Source organism: Arachis hypogaea, chromosome 13 (assembly GCF_003086295.3).
Source record: "Arachis hypogaea cultivar Tifrunner chromosome 13, arahy.Tifrunner.gnm2.J5K5, whole genome shotgun sequence".
Taxonomy (NCBI): domain Eukaryota; kingdom Viridiplantae; phylum Streptophyta; class Magnoliopsida; order Fabales; family Fabaceae; genus Arachis; species Arachis hypogaea.
In genome coordinates this window covers 134525597-134544419 of record NC_092048.1, presented here as the reverse complement: position 1 = coordinate 134544419, position 18823 = coordinate 134525597, and the positions used below count along the sequence as shown (strand labels likewise).

The following is an 18823-nucleotide window of genomic DNA, read 5'->3' as shown; positions in this document are numbered from 1 at the left end:
ATGAGATTAAATCCCGCAAAGTGTGCCTTCGCAGTAGAGGCAGGAAAATTTCTAGGGTTTATGCTGACACAAAGAGGGATCGAAGCAAATCCCGATAAGTGTAGAGCCATCTTGGAGATGAAAAGCCCGACTTGTTTAAGAGAGGTCCAACAGCTGAATGGCCGACTTGCAGCCCTCTCCAGATTTTTGACAGGATCAGCACTAAAATCCCTTCCACTATTCTCCTTATTGAGAAAGGGATGTCAGTTCGAATGGACTCCTGAATGCGAGGAGGCGTTCCAGGAGTTCAAAAGATTCTTGAGCCAACCTCCTATTCTCACCCGACCTATAGCTGGAGAAGACCTCGTCCTATACCTATCTGTAGCAGACAAGGCCGTCTCATCGGCCCTGATAAGAGAAGACGAGGCTGGTCAGCATCCAGTATATTTCATCAGTAAAGTTCTACAAGGCCCTGAGCTAAGGTACCACAAACTAGAGAAGTTTGCCTACTCCTTAGTAGTAGCCTCACGAAGACTACGGCCTTACTTTCAAGCTCACACAATAAGAGTCCGCACGAACCAACCCATGAAGCAAATCCTCCAAAAGACGGATGTTGCAGGGAGAATGGTTCAATGGGCAATAGAACTCTCCGAGTTCGACTTGAAGTATGAAACTCGGACGGCGATTAAAGTCCAGTGCCTCACCGACTTCATTGCAGAATACGCAGGAGACCAAGAGGAAAAACCAACTACATGGGAACTCCATGTAGATGGATCCTCGAACAAAACAGGAAGCGGCGCAGGCATAATATTGGTGGATGAAAGAGGAACCCAGATAGAGGTTTCCCTCAAATTTGAATTCCCAGCTTCAAATAATCAGGCAGAGTATGAAGCCTTGATTGCTGGATTGAAGCTGGCGGAAGAAGTCGGTGCAACAAAGGTGATGATATATAGCGACTCGCAAGTGGTGACCTCCCAGATAAGTGGAGAGTATCAGGAAAAGGACCCAAATATGAAGAGGTACTTGGAAAAAACTCTGGAACACCTTGGGCGTTTTGCAGAAACCGAGGTCAAACACATAACTCGGGATCTAAATAGCAGAGCAGACGCCCTATCCAAGTTAGCAAGTACCAAGCCGGGAGGGAATAACAGAAGCCTGATCCAGGAAACTCTCCAGGAACCCTCCATTGTAAAAGAGAAAAACAAACAAGAGGTCCTTGAAGTAGTCGGATTAAGCCTTGGATGGATGAACCCCTTGGTCGAATACATGAAATTCGACATCCTCCCGAAAGAGGAAAAAGAGGCCAAGAAAATCCGGAGGGAAGCACAACACTACACCTTGGTGAAAAATATTCTCTACAGGAGGGGGATATCAACACCATTGTTAAAGTGCGTACCGACCTCAAAAACCACCGAGGTGTTGGAGGAAGTCCATAGTGGGATCTGCGGAAATCATCTCGGAGCAAGGTCATTGGCTAGGAAAGTGATCCGAGCTGGATTCTACTGGCCGACCTTGCAGAAAGATGCGACCGAATTTGTGAAAAAGTGCCAACCATGCCAGATGCATGCAAATTTCCACGTGGCTCCCCCGGAGGAGCTCATCAGCATCACTTCTCCATGGCCCTTTGCAAAATGGGGAATGGATTTGTTAGGTCCTTTTCCCCAGGCGCCAGGACAAGTCAAATACCTGATCGTGGGAATAGACTACTTCACAAAATGGATAGAAGCAGAACCACTGGCCACCATCACCGCACAAAGAAGTCGGAGGTTCCTCTACAAAAATATCATCACAAGATATGGGATACCCTATTCCATTACTACAGATAATGGAACCCAGTTCACCGACTCTACCTTTAGAAGCCTGATGAGCGGATAATTTATACGCTTTTTGGCATTGTTTTTACTTAGTTTTTAGTATGATTTAGTTGGTTTTTAGTATATTTTTATTAGTTTTTAATTAAAAATCACATTTCTGGACTTTACCATGAGTTTGTGTATTTTTCTGTGATTTCAGGTATTTTCTGGCTGAAATTGAGGGAGTTGAGCAAATATCTGATTCAGGCTGAAAAAGGATTGCTGATGCTGTTGGATTCTGACCTTCCTGCACTCAAAGTGGATTTTCTGGAGTTACAGAACTTCAAATGGCGCGATCTCAATTGTGTTGGAAAGTAGACATCCAGGGCTTTCCAGCAATATATAATAGTCCATACTTTGCTCAAGGATAGACGACGTAAACTGGTGTTCAACGCCAGTTCCATGTTGCAGTCTGGCGTCCAGCGCCAGAAACAAGTTACAAGTTGGAGTTCAATGCCAGAAACAGGTTACAACCTGGCGTTGAACGCCCAAAATAGCCCAGGCACGTGAGAAGCTTTAGTCTCAGCCCCAGCACACACCAAGTGGGCCCCAGAAGTGGATTTTTGCACTATCTATCATAGTTTACTCATTTTCTGTAAACCTAGGTTACTAGTTGAGTATTTAAACAACTTTTAGAGATTTATTTTGTATCTCATGACATTTTTAGATCTGAACTTTGTACTCTTTGACAGCATGAGTCTCTAAACTCCATTGTTGGGGGTGAGGAGCTCTGCAGCGTCTTGATGAATTAATGCAATTATCTCTGTTTTCCATTCAAACACGCTTGTTCCTATCTAAGATGTTCATTCGCGCTTCACTATGAAGAAGGTGATGATCCGTGACACTCATCACCTTCCTCAATCCATGAACGTGTGCCTGACAACCACCTCCGTTCTACATCAGATTGAATGAGTATCTCTTAGATGTTTTAATCAGAATCTTCGTGGTATAAGCTAGAATTGATGGCGGCATTCATGAGAATCCGGAAAGTCTAAACCTTGTCTGTGGTATTCCGAGTAGGATTCAAGGATTGAATGGCTGTGACGAGCTTCAAACTCGCGATTGTTGGGCGTGGTGACAGACGCAAAAGAATCAAGGGATTCTATTCCGACATGATCGAGAACCAACAGATGATTAGCCGTGCTGTGACAGAGCATTTGGACCATTTTCACTGAGAGGACGGGAAGTAGCCATTGACAACGGTGACACCTTACATACAGCTTGCCATGGAAGGAGCCTTGCGTGTGTGAAGAAGAAGACATGGAGAAAGCAGAGATTCAGAAGACAAAGCATCTCCAAAACTCCAACATATTCTCCATTACTGCATACCAAGTATTTATTTTATGTTCCCTTGTTCATTTGCAAGTCAACTGATAATTATAATTGGCCTCCTAACTGAGATTTACAAGATAACCAGAGATTGCTTCAAACCAACAATCTCCGTGGGATTCGACCCTTACTCACGTAAGGTATTACTTGGACGACCCAGTGCACTTGCTGGTTAGTGGTACGAATTGTGAAAAGTGTGATTCACAATTCGTGCACCAAAGCCTAGTAGCCAGTATGAAAATCAAACACCAGTTCACCTCGGTGGAGCACCCGCAAGCCAATGGGCAAGCCAAGGCAACCAACAAAGTCATACTGGCAGGACTGAAGAAAAGATTACAAGATGCTAAAGGAGCCTGGGCCAAAGAGCTCCCACAAGTGCTATGGGCTTATAGGACAACCCCCCAGTCCGCCACTGGAGAAACGCTCTTCCGACTAGTCTATGGCGTAGAAGCCATGATACCGATAGAAGTCAACGAACAAAGCCCAAGAGTAATTTTCCATGACCAGATCGGAAACGTACAGGGGCACAAAGAGGAGCTCGACTTGCTCCCCGAAGTCCGAGAGAAAGCCCAGATAAGAGAAGCAGCGTTGAAGCAAAGGATGACTACAAGGTACAACAAAAAAGTCATTCGAAAAGCATTCGCCCCGAACGACTTGGTCTTGATCAGAAACGACATTGAAGTCAACAAATCAGGGGAAGGAAAACTCGCTGCAAATTGGAAGGGACCATACAAGGTCAATGAAGTCTTAGGAAAAGGTTATTATAAAGTAACCGACCTGAACGGAACCGAGTTACCAAGGTCGTGGCATGCTTGTAATATGAAAAGGTACTATAGTTAAAAGCGAACTCTACTCCCTGGTGTACTCTTTTCCCAACTTCATGATTTTTTTCCAAAAATCAAAGGGTTTTTTCTGGAGAAGGGTTTTTAACGAGGCATCATAGTAGAGGCTAAGGGAAATAGATTGTCAAAAACCCTTAGTAGCAATAAGGTACCTCCCCGATTAATAAAGATCTTTTTCATCTTACAAATATCTCTTATAAATTCCTTCTTTGTTTTCTCTTTCTTTCGACGAAAACGCGCCGACTTAAGCTCGACAAAACGTGAAAATCCCATGAACCGACCTAGACGGTCTTCAGGATAAAACGACGAGGTACAAGTCGGTGTAAAGAGGTTACAGAGGTTGATCATGATAAACTCGGAAACATTCCGACTCATAAGTCGAGATGGGAAACCGAGTAAAATAAAAATGACTCACAAAAGTAGCCTAAGTCATAAAAACTCAATAAAATAAAATTGAGTACGAGAAATAAACAAAAGAGATCGAAAAAACCCAGGAAAAGGTTAGAAAGCTGCCCTAAAAATCCTTAAAACAAAAAGGTTCAGAAAAGCAGACAAGCCAAAGAAAAGATTTTTCAGAAAATATCAAGGGGGGTTTGAAAATCACTATCAAAAAGCATGCACGCATAAGGTAACTTAAAGCCTTATCCAAAAAAGGGTATTTATTTTTAACTTAAACCCTTATTAAGAAAGGGTATTTTAAATATTTTGTTTACGGCCTTATAAGGCCAGAAGCAAATTGTTCAAACACCACCAAACACAAATAAAAGTTTAAAAAAGGGGGGACCCACAGGCCGGGCCCCCAAATAGCCAACAAATTACTTTTTCGAAAGAGGAATAGACGGATCACCACCACCAGAGTCAGGAAGAGCGCCACCAGAACCAGAGAGAGAGGCATCCATTGGAGACGAAGAGGAAGTCGGAGGAACTGCTGAAGAAGTCAGAGGAACTGCTGAAGAACTCGGGGCGTCCTTTGAGTGAGGAGGGGACTCAATGATCCTCTGCCCCCGAGTCTTCAATTCTGACTCGGAAACGATCATGGGAGCAGGGGGATCAACTATGGCACTGACAAACCCCAATTTGACGGTTTGTTTTGCATTGAATTTAGAACATCTTGATAACCTTTTGTCACATTTCGCCTAAGAATTAGCATGGTTTTGTTATCTCTTCCATAATTGTGCTTAAGTGTAAAAACATGTTTTTTAAGCCTTATTTTGGTGAATTCTAGTTTCTGTTTGATTCCATAAGATGCCTTGATGTGTTTGCTAGTAACCTCAGGTTGAAATAGGCTAGGCATGGATCAAAGGAAGCAAGGAAGGAAGCATACAAGTGGAGAGAAGCATAAAAAGTCAAAGAAGCAAAGTCAGCCATGCACGCGCACGCGCACAAGGCGCTCGCGTGCACATTGCAGAATCGACCAGGGACGCGCACGCGTACCATGCGCGCACGCGCCGATGCTGGCACATGACCTCATTAATGCAACACGTGCCTGGCGATTTGAGAGGGTTTCTGAACCCATTTTTGGCGCCAAATTGCTAAGGGAAAGGAATAAAAGGATGAAGGATTAAGGGGGAAGGCATCACTTAGGACTTTTCATACTTTACATACTTGTCATCATTAGTTTAGTTTAGCTTTGTAGTTAGTTTCTAGAGAGAGAAGCTCTCTCTTCTCTCTAGGATTAGGATTAGGTTTAGGTTAATCTCTCTTCTTAGATCTAGGTTTAACTCATGCTTTGATTCACTTTTCATTTACCAATTCTTAATCTTCTCCTCTTCCTCTTTCTAGTTGTATGCTTTAATAATTGTAATTCTTCATTTTGTTTTGGATATATTGTTGTTCCTTGGTTTTCTTTCAATAATGCAATTTGAGATGATTCATGATAATTGTGATTTCCTTGATTGTTGTTGTTAATTCTTTGCAATAATTGTTGTTAGATTTTATTTTTGTTCTCAAAATTACTATGCTTTTCTTTTGTGCCTTCCAAGTGTTTGATGAAATGCTTGGTTGGATTTTAGTGTAGATTTTGTTCCTCTTGGCATAGGTAGAGTAATTAGTGACACTTGAGTTATCTAATTCCTTTGTTGATTGATAATTGGAGAGATTGCTAATTGGTTTGGAGTGCACTAAGGCTAGTCTTTCCTTGGGAGTTGGCTAGGACTTGTGGCTCAAGTCAATTCATCCACTTAACTTTCCTTTCCTTAGTAAGGGTTAACTAAGTGGTAGCCATGAACAATTCTCATCACAATTGAGAAGGACAACTAGGATAGGACTTCTAGTTCTCATATCTTGCCAAGAGCTTTTATAGTAGTTAGTTTATTTCCATTGCCATTTACTTTTCATACCCCTCGTCCAAAACCCCAAAATAAACAAGTCCATAACCAATAACAAGAACACTACCCTGCAAGTCCTTTGAGAGACGACCCGAGGTTTAAATACTTCGGTTTATAGATTTTAGGGGTTTGTACTTGTGACAAACAAATTTTTGTATGAAAGGATTAGTGATTGGTTTAGAAACTATACTTTACAACGAGATTTTATTAGTGAATTTCTAAACCGTCAAAAATCCGATCATCAGGCACCGTCAAGGACAACTTTGTCAGGATCCAAAGGAGAAAGATCCAAGTCAGGAGCAATAACTCCAACTTGCTCCTTGAAGATCCTCCAAGCCTCCTCGGCAGCCTCAGCAATAGAGTCCTCCAACTCGGTATATGCCTTCCGAGAATTCAGCAAATCATTCTTCACAGACACAAGATCTTCAAATAAACTTTGGTAGCTGTCCCGCGCTGTCTTCCTCAAACCCACTCCATGTTGCATTGGGCCTGCAACTTCCTCTCCTTCTCCCGAAGGCCATCTCTCTCCTCCCTCAGCTTGGCGACCTCCTCCTTCAACCCCCTCTCATGCTCTTGATATACAAGAAGCCTTCCTTCCAGCTCCTCAACCTTCGAGGTTGAACCCAAAGAGCTGAGAGGAGCCTTCTCAAAAATATCTAAGAGTTTACTGCAAACACCCGCCGCCCTGAGACTCTCCTCAACCAAAGAGGTAAGGTGATTCCGAACAGATACATCATCCATCCTCATATGAGCATGGGAGTAGATGTACTTTCGGACGAATGCAAGGGCATCCGCCTTAACCTCACCCTCAAAGGAAGAGCCAGACTCTAAAGTCTTGCGCTTCCTCCTCTCGGGCTCAGGAGAAGGTCGGGCGGAGGGAGGCGGCTGAGAGAAAGCTGAAGAAGAAATCACGATAGGCTGGGAGGGAGTCCCAACGTTCTGAGGAGGAGGAGCAGAGATAACCGCCTTGGAGCCACCAGTTCTGGCTCAAGACCTCGCTTTGGCCTCCTGGACTCTCTGGTAAGATTCCTGAGCATTCTGCTTCGCCATCTCTACAAAAACAAGAAGTAACTAAAAGTTAAACAAGTCGGTACAAGAAATCACAAGTCGGAAGCAAATTAGAAAAAGCTACCTAATTGCGCCTGGATAAAAGTCGGAGACCCCTGGAGGAATTTCTTAGTGTCCAAATAGGGGGCCCTCCCCCACACTTCTCGGAGAAACCCCACAACGGCCGCCTCCACTTCATCTAGGTCATCCAGACCATATTTCTCACAGGGGGAGGCCTCCAACCAGTATAGAGGAAAACGAGGAGAAGCACTCTCATCCAAGAAAAAGGGGTGGTGACCCTCTACTGCTTGAACTTTGAAAAAATAGTTTTTGAAATCATGGAAGGACTTATCAAAAAGGGTGAAAACTCTCCGACCTTGAATGGCTCGGAAAGACACCCACTGTTGCTTATTATTCAGCCCACTGAAGGGCTTGGTCATATGGAAGAGATAGAAGAAAACCCTCAGAGAAGTCGGGAACTCCAAGGCTTGGCTGATGAATTGGTAAATTTTCAAAAAACCCCAAGAGTTGGGGTGAAGCTGAGTGGGAGCAACTCGGCAGTGACGCAAAACAGACATCTCAAAATTTGAAAAAGGAAGAAAAACACCCAAACGGGTGATCATACACTCATACATAAAGAAAAAATGAGGGGCCGCTTCATTGGCCCTCCCGAAGCAAACCCGTTCTTCTGGACCCGGGACTACCAACTCATACTTCGGCTCGTCCTCCTCAGAAGTACAAATTCTGTGGCGAGTACGAAGATGGGTGATAAACTCAGTATCGACCGAAGGTTCCTCCCCTAGGACCGTGACATCAACCCACTGAGAAAGAACATCTACGGAAGCCATTTTCCTTTCTTTTCTTAAAAAAGTGACGAAAACCTACAAAGAAAAAGGAAAAGGAAAATAAAAAAAAACACGGTCTCTAAAGGGAGGGAATACGAAACTAAACGGAAGTCTACAAACCAACCTATCTATCTACAAAATAAAGGCATGCAAATAGAAAAGCATGTTACAGAAGGAGAAAAAACTAAAACTAACCTTTATCTGAAAATGAGGGTTGGAGGAAGTAAAAGCCTTCGAACACAAAAGTGCAGCACGAACAGATGAAGAGGAAATTTGAAAAATCACAGAAACGAAATAAGGAAAGAGAGGGAAGGTATTTATAAGTACGTTAGGGGCACAATGGTAAAAACGGGGCAGTCATTAATAAAGACGCACCGTTACCAAGACCATCAATCCCTACGCACATCCCTAACGGACGCGACGTTTGAGTAGACGTAACTGTCAGAACCAAAAGGTCACGAAAAGTCACGTCGGTTTTAGACCATCACATCGGTCCTCCAACAAGTCGGCCACGACCCCGAGTAGAATACTCGAACCCAAATTTTAAAAGAAATTGGGCTCGAGTAGGGGCACTGTTCATACCCTGACCCAATGATAAGGCCCAGGTCCAAACGAAAGGCCCAATCCAAAGGATTAAGCCTCGCTCTATACCGACCCTCACCCCGCGAAGTCGGTTCTTATCACGACTTGCTCTAAAGAAGTCGGGACGAAGATTATCTGACAGATAAGATACCCATTCAAATGAGTAACTGCCTCTAAAATCTCTCTACCCACTTCCTGGAGCCATATCTCAACTTCCCTAAGATAAAGGGACAGTTATTCCCCATGAATAATGGAACTACACCAACGGTGGTTATTGGATCACCACTATAAATACCCTGACGCTCCTCAGGTATCACTAAGTCCCAATACTCTCTAGACCTGTTTTGCTCCCTTTGCTGACTTCGGCATCGGAGTGTCTTTGCAGGTACCACCCCCCTCACCTCTCACGAACAGGTCGGACGGAGCCTGGGGATCGTCAATCCATCTGCAGACCTCCTTTCTCATACGTTTGGGCCAACCAATACTGTCCAGCCCATTAATCTCCGGTTACCCATCGTAACAATTTTCATTTTTTTTCCTTTTTCTTTTTTTTTCTTTTTTCCCAACACATACATAAATTTCCCCCGTTTTTCCTTTAAAATCTATTATTTAATTGAAGATCAAGTGAATAGTCAAGATATGAAAAAATTAAAGAGGAATGCTATATGTTAGAAGCTATGAAGCACGGACACTTCGTTGAGTTGTCATGTCTATGTGTCGAACACATTTCGGACACGACACTCACCGTCGTCCGATACGCGTGTCTATTGTGTCCAACTGTATCTTAATAAAAAATAAAAAATTCTTATCTGGACACACCTAAATACCATCACGTGTCAGTGTGTCCTGTTTTATTCTTAACATATATTTTTAAAATAAATTTAAATATAGTATATATTATTTATTAAAACAAAAAATATTTTAAATACTTGATATAATTAAAATAAGACATTAAAAATGATAAAAAATTTTAATTTATATTTTAATATCAATAAAATATCAAAATATCATTACAATTTATGTAAAAAATACTTTATATTTTATATGTATGCGTGTCCCCATGTCATGTAAAATTTTAAAATTCGCGTGTCGACGTGTCCCGTGTCGTGTCCGTGTCAGTGTCTATGCATCATAGGTTAGAAGAATTAATATTTTTCACCATCCGTTATATATTAATATTTAAAGGTGTGAGCTAAAAGTATATTATTAAGTTATTAGACTAAAAAAATTAAATTAATGACTAATGGCCAAAAATAATAAATTCGATTGGCCCTGAGTATTTTTCATGAAAAATTACTAATTTACTATCATAATGACAATTTTTAAAAGCTTCATGAGATATAGTTTTTTCAAGGTTTTGAATTTCTTTCAAAATATTTGTTTTTTAGTTTTGGTCTAGTAAAATTTAAAAAAATTTGGTATTAGTTTATGCCATTAGTTTTTTTCTCTCTAGTAATACATGCTTTTTGGTTTTAATCCCTATAAAATTTTTCTTTTAACTCTAGTCCAATAAAAATTAAGAACTTTTAGTTTTAATCTCTACCATCAGTTTTAATTATATATTTAAATATTATTAAATTATATAGCCACTATAAATACCATAATCATGACTATTATAAAAATCAACATATATTTTTTAAAATGACATATCTAACATATAAAATCAGTTTTGTTTTTTTAAATAAATTTATCAACGTTTTAAATATTCGTAGGTATAAATAATAGTGTATCTTACTTAAATAGACTATGCATTTTACTTTCAGTTATTTGTGATTTTCACTTTTTTATTTTGGTTTTTTTTTTCAATACTTTTATTTTATGAGACCCAGAAATGGGCTCATTTAATTATTGTCAGACAATAGGTCCCTTCTCTCGTGAGCATTCTTGAAAATTCATGTTTTTTTTTGTCACGATATTTTTAATGAATAAATAGTCCTTAAAAAATTATTTATTTTTTAAATTGGTCTCTAAAAATTTTTTTTAATTAAATTCGTCCTTTAAAAATTTTAAATTAGTCATGTTAGTCTTCTGTTATTTTGTTTGTTGATGGTGTCAAATTTGCTAATATGACACATTAAATGACACTCCAACACATATCTATCGATCTTAATTGACTATTAACATAATAAGTTTATGAAATTAAATTAAATCAAAACCTAATTGTGGAAAGAACTTGAGGTATTAAAATCCCTCAATTTGGAGTTAATTTTATCTAATTATATAAACTAATCATGTTAATAATCAATTTATACTTCTAGGTGTGTGTTAAACTGTCACTTAACGTGTCACATTAGTAAATTTTGACACCATTAACAAATAATGTGATAAAAAGACTAACATAACTAATTTAAAATCTTTAAAAAAAAATTAATTAAAAAAATCTTTCAAGAACCAATTTAAAAAACGAGTGATTTTTCATGGACTAATTTGACCATTTACTCTATTTTTAATTAGATAGGTGAAGAATTAATTCGGTACAAGATCTGTCATTTGAGTTTTATTTAAGAATAAATTCTTATCCTATATTTTTTAATAAAATAAAAATATTATCTCTTGGAAACACTTCTATATAAAATGACATTTTTCTGCTTCTATATAAAATGGATGGCATGGCTGCTACTTGCTTGTTGCTTCACCATCAAGTCCGTAGATGGTTGAGTCAGTGGCATGTTATCAAGACTCAAGTGGGCAGTGGCCAAGTGGGGGTATAACTGTATAAGTGCGTCAGATTAGAGCAGGTTTTCTTTATTATTATTTTTTTAAATGCATCTGACAATGACAATATATATAAGTCTGAATGAGGTGCACCTCGTGCAAATTATTAGACGCAGGAGACATGTTGGACACAAGATAAAAATGTTTAACGAGCGAGTTGTGTCTAAAATGGTCCGTGCAATCTAGCCAACAAGGCAACAACTGTTAACCCTTTTTCCCTTCTATTCGTCAACTACTCAACTAGATTCAATCCTTATCCATTAGTGATATCCTTGACAATGATTGTAACAAGTCGGATAATAAAATTATGAATTTTGCTAAATTATGTTGCTAAATTATATTTTAAGAGTATAAGTTAAATATATCATTAAAAAATATTTTTTAAAAGTTATTGTAATTTTTTTTTTACATTTTAATGTATTTAATATAAAAGCATCAAAAAATTTCTATTATTATATTTTTAAAATGTGTTATTAGAACACAAAGCATAAAAAAATTTCTATTATTATATTTTTAAAATATATTATTAGAACACAAATTAATTAAATCCTAAAATTATTATGTTGATTTCCAGACAAAAAATTAAGAAATTTAAATTACCATGCATGTTATTCTTCAAGAAACTACTGACCGGTGTTTTCTAAAGCAATAAACACCGTTTACACTTATACAGATTTGCTTTTGAAAGCAAGCTATTCACTGCTATATTGCTGTACGTATAGAGAGCAAGACTAATTATCTTTTCTTAACTTTCAAAGGTTCAAAGATTTTAACATTAATGTGGTCTTAACACACTCAATTTTAACTTAAATTTCTTGATTAGTCATAATATACATGCTTTCTATTATTACGATTTATAAAAAACTTTTTTTTTTATGTTCTTATATTTCGTACATCGTAATAATGCTGACATAATTTAATGATAGAAACAAAATTCGACCTTAACAAGTGCTCAAATGAAATCTTGAGTAGTGAGAGAACAAGCTTGACTATACCTGATAATTTTCATCTAGTGATGATGAAAAAAGAGAAACAAGTTACAACTGAAGAACCAAAAGACATAATAACTTCATTTTGATTCATTGAGATTTTTATATAATGATATACTTCTATATACACGGTCACACAGGCAAAGTTTGTCACTAAGGGTGTGTTTGGTGAACCAGTCGAAATAAGAAAAACTCACCCTTATTTGTTACCCCCCATCATAGTCTAGTATCTTTCAGTGAGTTGTGGGGACAAACAGAACCTCCATCATGTATGGCTTTTACTTTCTTCCAACATAAGATCCCAACTTAGACAAATCTGGGACCCAAAATGATAGCTCAGAAGATCCGGTTGCAAACATGAGACTTCCCGGTGCCCATTTTATCACCGGTGGTCCAGTATCAGCAGTTGCACTCCTCCAGCTACCAACCTATACAAGCAGGGTATAACTATAAACGTTGAAGTTCGGTTGGAATTACATATAGCATTGGAGAGATTTACATTTAACTATCATTCAATAAGATTTTGATGCCAAACACTATTTTAGGTGTGAGTTTGTATATAAGTGATTGATTTGACTGCAAATATTACATTTCAGTTTATGTATGAAAAAAAATATTTAAATTAAATTTTATATGTGATTTCAATATTTGGTGTTTTCTGGGAAATAAATCAAAGGAGAAAAAGATGACAGAAATCAATTATTAGTTAATTAATTTAAGAGAGCTATCTTCCACTTAAATATTTGTTGGGGATATCATAGCACATTCCACAAGGTTCTTAGCAAAAAAGGAAAGGAAAGAGAAAACTGAAAGAACATGCTTTATCATGTAAAGTTAAACATATATGACGCAATTAAGCATATGATTTTAGATTAACTATCTGTACATTGGCTAAATCCTGTAGCTAATCTTTACCTCTTTACCACTTCGAACACTCCATGCATAAATGCTGCCATCCCCAGAACCTGTAAAGGTCCAGTAGAATGTAAATTTAGCATAATAACCATCATTCAGCATAAGCAGTAAGCAGAGAATAACTGGAACCCATACCAAGCTGAAAGGATTGAAAAAGTTAGTTGAAAATAAATGGCAGGATGCCAGACATTTTAAAGTTACATTGCTTCTAAATTTTCTAGTCTCTTCAAAACACAATTTAAAGCAAGAAAAAAACAAGAAGTAAATAAAACTTCAGCATTCCTTCAATCTGATTAAGGTTAGCAGAGCTTAAACCACTTTGTGCAAGCAATAATGCACAAACAAGTGAATCATGAACTGACAATTTTCCATTGATGCAAAAAGTGCTTACCTGATATTACAAACATTCCTTCTGGACTGAAAGAAGCTTCTAACGTGGAGTTGCACGAGACAGGTGTGACATTATATGTTGATAACTATATACATATGACAGAAGAACAGTCACACAGAAATCCTATCAAAGCATATATAAATAAAAACTTAAGTAGAAGTGAACTGAGTTTAAGTAACAAAGATACTAACAAGTGTGCCACGAAATGAATCAAGAACATGAATATGCCCATCTGCAGTTGTTAAAAGCATGAGTCTCCCATCGTTACTAAATTTCACTGTATTTGCATCAGAAATATCTCCCCCAACAGAAAAGATCTCAAAGGGACCCTGTAGAGTGAGTTTTACCATGAGATAATTAGAGTATATCACAATTAATACTCCAAATTATAAAACCAATGTAAGAACCAAGTTTTATACGTATTCTTGTGCAAAATTTGCTTACCTTTTCATACTTGCGAGCATCAAACATTCTTATGTATCCTCCAAAGGCAATTGCAAAAACAAGCCCTTGATCATCATATGAAATAGCAGGCCTTCCTTGTACACGTAAAAGTCCCTATTTTGTTTATAAAGTAAGTAAGAATCCCCTAAAAGAGTTACATGTATTAGATACAAGAAGATATACAGGATATAAACAAGCAGAGGTGCAAATGCCATACCTGGCATTTCTCGGCCCTTTGATCCCATAGTAAAACAGTTCGATCAAGAGATCCAGAAATAAAGCACTCCTTCCGGGAGCACAAGCTAAGTGAGACAACCCTGGAAAAAGAACAAGTATGCATTTTGTTATATGGAAAAATAGATAGTACATGAGCACTATATCATATAGTTCGAAATAGCAAACCTGTCATGATGACCTTTGAAATATCTCAAATACTTGTTATCATGCAACGATAGAAGCCGCAGAGATTCTGGTTCAACTAATCATATTAGTAATGGGTGCACGAAAATCAGCGGAAATTGACACAGGTATGGAACATACCATCCCACCCATTTCTAGATGAGTATATGACAGTGGTCGGATGAGACGTGAAACAAACCAAGTCAACCCCATACTTCTTGCTGTTAATTGTCTTCAAACATCTGATAACAATTATGACATCTTAAAAACAGGAAGGATGTGGATGATACATCAAAATATGTAAAATAAACTAAAAATAAATAACTAAATAACTTGACATGTTTAATAATTAATTGTGCATATTTACACAACAATCTACCCAACCATTTAGTTGCAAAGGATGTTAAATTTTCTAGTTGCGAAAACTAAATAACATTAAGAATGTTAAGAGTCCCAATCTAGCACTAGAAACTTGAACAAATTATTATGTGGAGAAAAGATTAACCTAAAACAGTAGAGGCTAAAATGGAAAGAGAGGCATACGTTCCGGCAGTGACATCATAGAGACGAATGGATTCATCATTGCTAGCAGTGACTAGATAGCTGGTTGCCCTGTGAAAATCCATGGAACTAATTTTACAATTCTGCATAGATACACATAAATAGGTAAGCAATGAAAACATAATAAGAGAGTTACGAAGACAAAGAACTAAATTTGAAGGTTGCAGCCCTAATTTTATAACAAGAAAAGAAAGGAAGGGTAACATACATAGTCTTTGAAGGCCATTCCAACTTCCATGCTCTGAAGAATTTCCTCACTGAGCTCCAAAGACACCTTCTCTTCTCTGTTTTCCTGCTGTATCCCTGCGAATGTAAAACATTTTCAACAGTGAAGAGACGAGCAAGCAAAGTAGAAACAAAAGCCGTTACATTTGAAACCTACGAATTAAAACCACAGCATGTTCGACATACCGCCCATTTTTTTTGGAGAGAAGAAACTTTGGGTTTCTGAGAAGGATTGGAAGGAACCTTTATCCAACCACGACAACTGGTGATGTCTTCGATTTGCCGGGAAAACGCAAACAAAATCACCGGACTCGGAGGCGGAGCTCGACGGATTGTGAAATTACCGCCATAACCTTTGTTGGGTCAAATTTCAGGGCCCAATTTGGATTCCAATATCGGAATCTTCAAGCCCTAGTATTGTATCCTCAAAATTCGATGAGTTGTTCTTCAAGCCCTGGTATTGTATTCCAATGTCGGCTTCTTCATGACCAAAAAAAAAAAGCCTGGTATTGTATTCCATCTGAGATTTATTTATTTATTTTTTAATAGATATTATTTATAGTTTAATTATAAGAGACAGATATCCATAAATAAATAAAAAATTTACATTCTGATCAAATAAATTACATATAATTATATGGTGATATTATAGAACAAGTGACTTTTTTCTTTTCTTTTGAAGTTAGTGGTAGTTATCTATTTTAATCAAGGTTCTGAAAACCGGACCGGTCATCAAACCGCTTTAGTCAATAGTTCACTGGTTTATTGGTCTAACCGGTTCAACCGGTGGTTCAACCAAAAAAACCGTTTTAGAATAAAATAATAAATAAATTATAAAGGACCAAAGATGAGGGTACTCCAAGAACTCCTATTAGATGCAACAGCATTCAACATTATCACATATTCTCACACACACATACAAAGCCTTAACTCAGAGAACAACCACAGCAAGTGACTTGGAAAGAAAATGTAAACACCGAAACAATCACAAGCATACAGAACATGTGAATATTATTATAGCAAACATAATAATAAAATAGCTCTTCTAATGGTTTTCGAAAATATCCCAAATCAAGAAAACTACATAATCTGATCCACTTGATTCAGAAAGTTACATATATTAGAAAAATTAAGAATCAACTAAAAGAAAAAGAAAAAGAAAAGGAAGGCCTGGTTGATTCGATTCAATTGCCTGAGATGAAGAATCAAACAGGGCTGAGAAGCTGAGAGTTTAAATGTTAAACCTCAATATTCAAGTAACATGACTCCATTATTGTTATTATTACACCCTTCTAATGTCACAAATTCAATATATATTATAGTCCGTTGACACTTGTGTATTCACAACTTGGCCTCATCATTCTGATTCATACCTTAAGTAGAAGAAAAAGTCCCAATAAGCTTTCATTACAATTTTATCCAGAGAGTTGGGGCTTTGGTTCGGAATTCATGCCAATGATAATGACGAGAGGGATGAATCCGTGAATCAGTAACATAGGCAGTGCAAATTTTAACAAAGTTCACCACAATGATTAACAACAACAAAAAGCACTAAAAGAACACTCAGTAATATAGGCAGTGCAAATTTTAACAAAGCTCATAAACAACAACAAAAAGCACTGAAAGAACAGTGAATCAGTAACATGGGCAGTGCAAATTTAAAATTTAAAAGTTATCAATTTAAAATTTATCATCAAATACAATCGGTGAGCAAAGCCAATCAATCAAACACTGACTGAGCATTCTGTTCTGATTGTGTGACTGGGAAGCAACAAATTCAGCAACAAATGCAAGTTACAGCAACAAATTTAACAAATCCTAGTAAAGTCCCGAGTTACAGCAAAAAGGCAAATTTATTGATTACCAATTCAGCAACATGCAGAAATACAGGGAGAAGGGAACTCTGGAAAAGAGAGAACACTAAACCAAAACATTAACCAATAATCACACTAAACCTGCAACCAGCAATTACAAAACAGCAACAAACATTAGTACATTATAAAACATTCCAAAATAGTGATGACACTAAACCTGCAGTAAACAATCTCAAAGACAATGATCACCAATATCCAGCAAATAAACAATAAATACACAACAACAATTTAGCAAATAAACAAGAACAAGACCTAAATAGAAAATCCAACAAATTAAGTCGCAGCAACCAAACAATTTGACAAATTAAAACAACAGCAGCCCAACAATTTAGCAAATCAACTTAACAAATTCAAGAACAGAAAATCACAACAAAACAAAACAAAAAAAAAAAATAAAAGTAACAGAAGAAGACAACAACCATTAGCAAATTAACAAGTTCACAATAACAGTTAAAAAATTTACCAGAAGAACACTAATGCAAGTGGAATCATCATGCTAACATGTTTTCTGCAAAGATGCTATTTGTACAGCTAAAATTTCCTAATTACTATGATCCAATTATTCTAATTTCACATGCAATCAACTTACTAAGTTTCTAAAAGCTAGAAATTATAAAACCAACCAGAAATATGGTTAAAGCATTTCATCAAACATGTTGAGTGCAGTAAAATTAAAACGAAATAAGAGAATTCAAAGCTTAATTTCAATGTGATAGAGAAGAGAACATAACTATTGTAACTTTAATTTAGTCTATGAAAAAATCCAAACCACTACCAAATCAAATAATTACTTATTGTAATAGAAATCAGAAGTTGCAGAGTTTGAAGAAGAGTACTGGTGTTGTGTGAGTGTATTGTCTGGTGGCGGGTTTAGGGAACTCACGGCGGGGACAAAAGAGAGCAGTTCGACGGCTGAGTGGAGCGCGCGCGAACTCGAACGGTGAACAGCGAGTGAACGCGAACGGTGAACGCCGAGCGAACGCGAATGGCGAAGAACGCGAACGAAGACGCGAACGTGAACGGCAAACAAACGGCGACGGAAGCGCGGCTGAGCAGACAAAGACGACGGACGCCGAGCTCGAGGAAGCAACCGCGATCGGTGACAGCGAACAGGGGTTGAAGATTTGGAGCACGAGGGAAGCTAGATGACGGATGGCGAACTTTGAGTGCGACGGACGGCGGCAGTATGCCACTCCTTGTGGCGGTGGTGTAGGCTTACAGTGCTAGGGTTTTGTGGTTGGGTTTGGGTGATTTCTCTGACTGAAAGAAAGAAAGGGAGAAAGGGAGAAAGAAACGAATGAGCTTCCCTTTTTTGTGTAAACCGGCCGGGTTCCGATTCGATCCGACCGGCTGATTCTTGTCCGGTTCAACGATTTTTTATCGGTTTTATAATTTTCAGTTTTACATGTTTGACCAGACCGTTAGTATTACCGGTTCGCGATTAAACCAATTCGACCAGTTGGTCTGATCCAATTTCAGAACGTTGACAGGTAGGAATGTTTAAAT

General features: G+C 37.9%; 1 protein-coding gene across 10 annotated transcripts; it reads right to left on the bottom strand.

Moving 5' to 3' along the window:
• Positions 1-12488: 12488 nt before the first annotated feature.
• On the bottom strand, positions 12489-18607 carry LOC112733826 (protein ANTHESIS POMOTING FACTOR 1). Of its 10 annotated transcripts, XM_072212696.1 has the most exons (13): positions 18154-18578; positions 17308-17398; positions 15630-15963; positions 15427-15521; positions 15201-15301; positions 14799-14899; positions 14661-14727; positions 14476-14575; positions 14259-14372; positions 14006-14143; positions 13815-13899; positions 13424-13473; positions 12489-12936 (listed from the first exon to the last, which is right to left on the bottom strand). In XM_072212696.1, exons 3-13 carry the CDS (start codon positions 15634-15636, stop codon positions 12787-12789), a joined length of 1008 nt encoding a protein of 335 aa, XP_072068797.1. In that variant the 5' UTR covers positions 15637-15963; positions 17308-17398; positions 18154-18578; the 3' UTR covers positions 12489-12786. The 10 variants fall into 10 exon arrangements, with proteins under 10 accessions (XP_072068797.1, XP_025638700.1, XP_072068800.1 ...); XM_025782915.3 differs by lacking the exon at positions 17308-17398 and having other exon boundaries at positions 15630-15946; positions 18154-18607; XM_072212699.1 differs by lacking the exon at positions 17308-17398 and having other exon boundaries at positions 15201-15269; positions 18154-18602.
• Between the last annotated feature and the right edge of the window lie 216 nt (positions 18608-18823).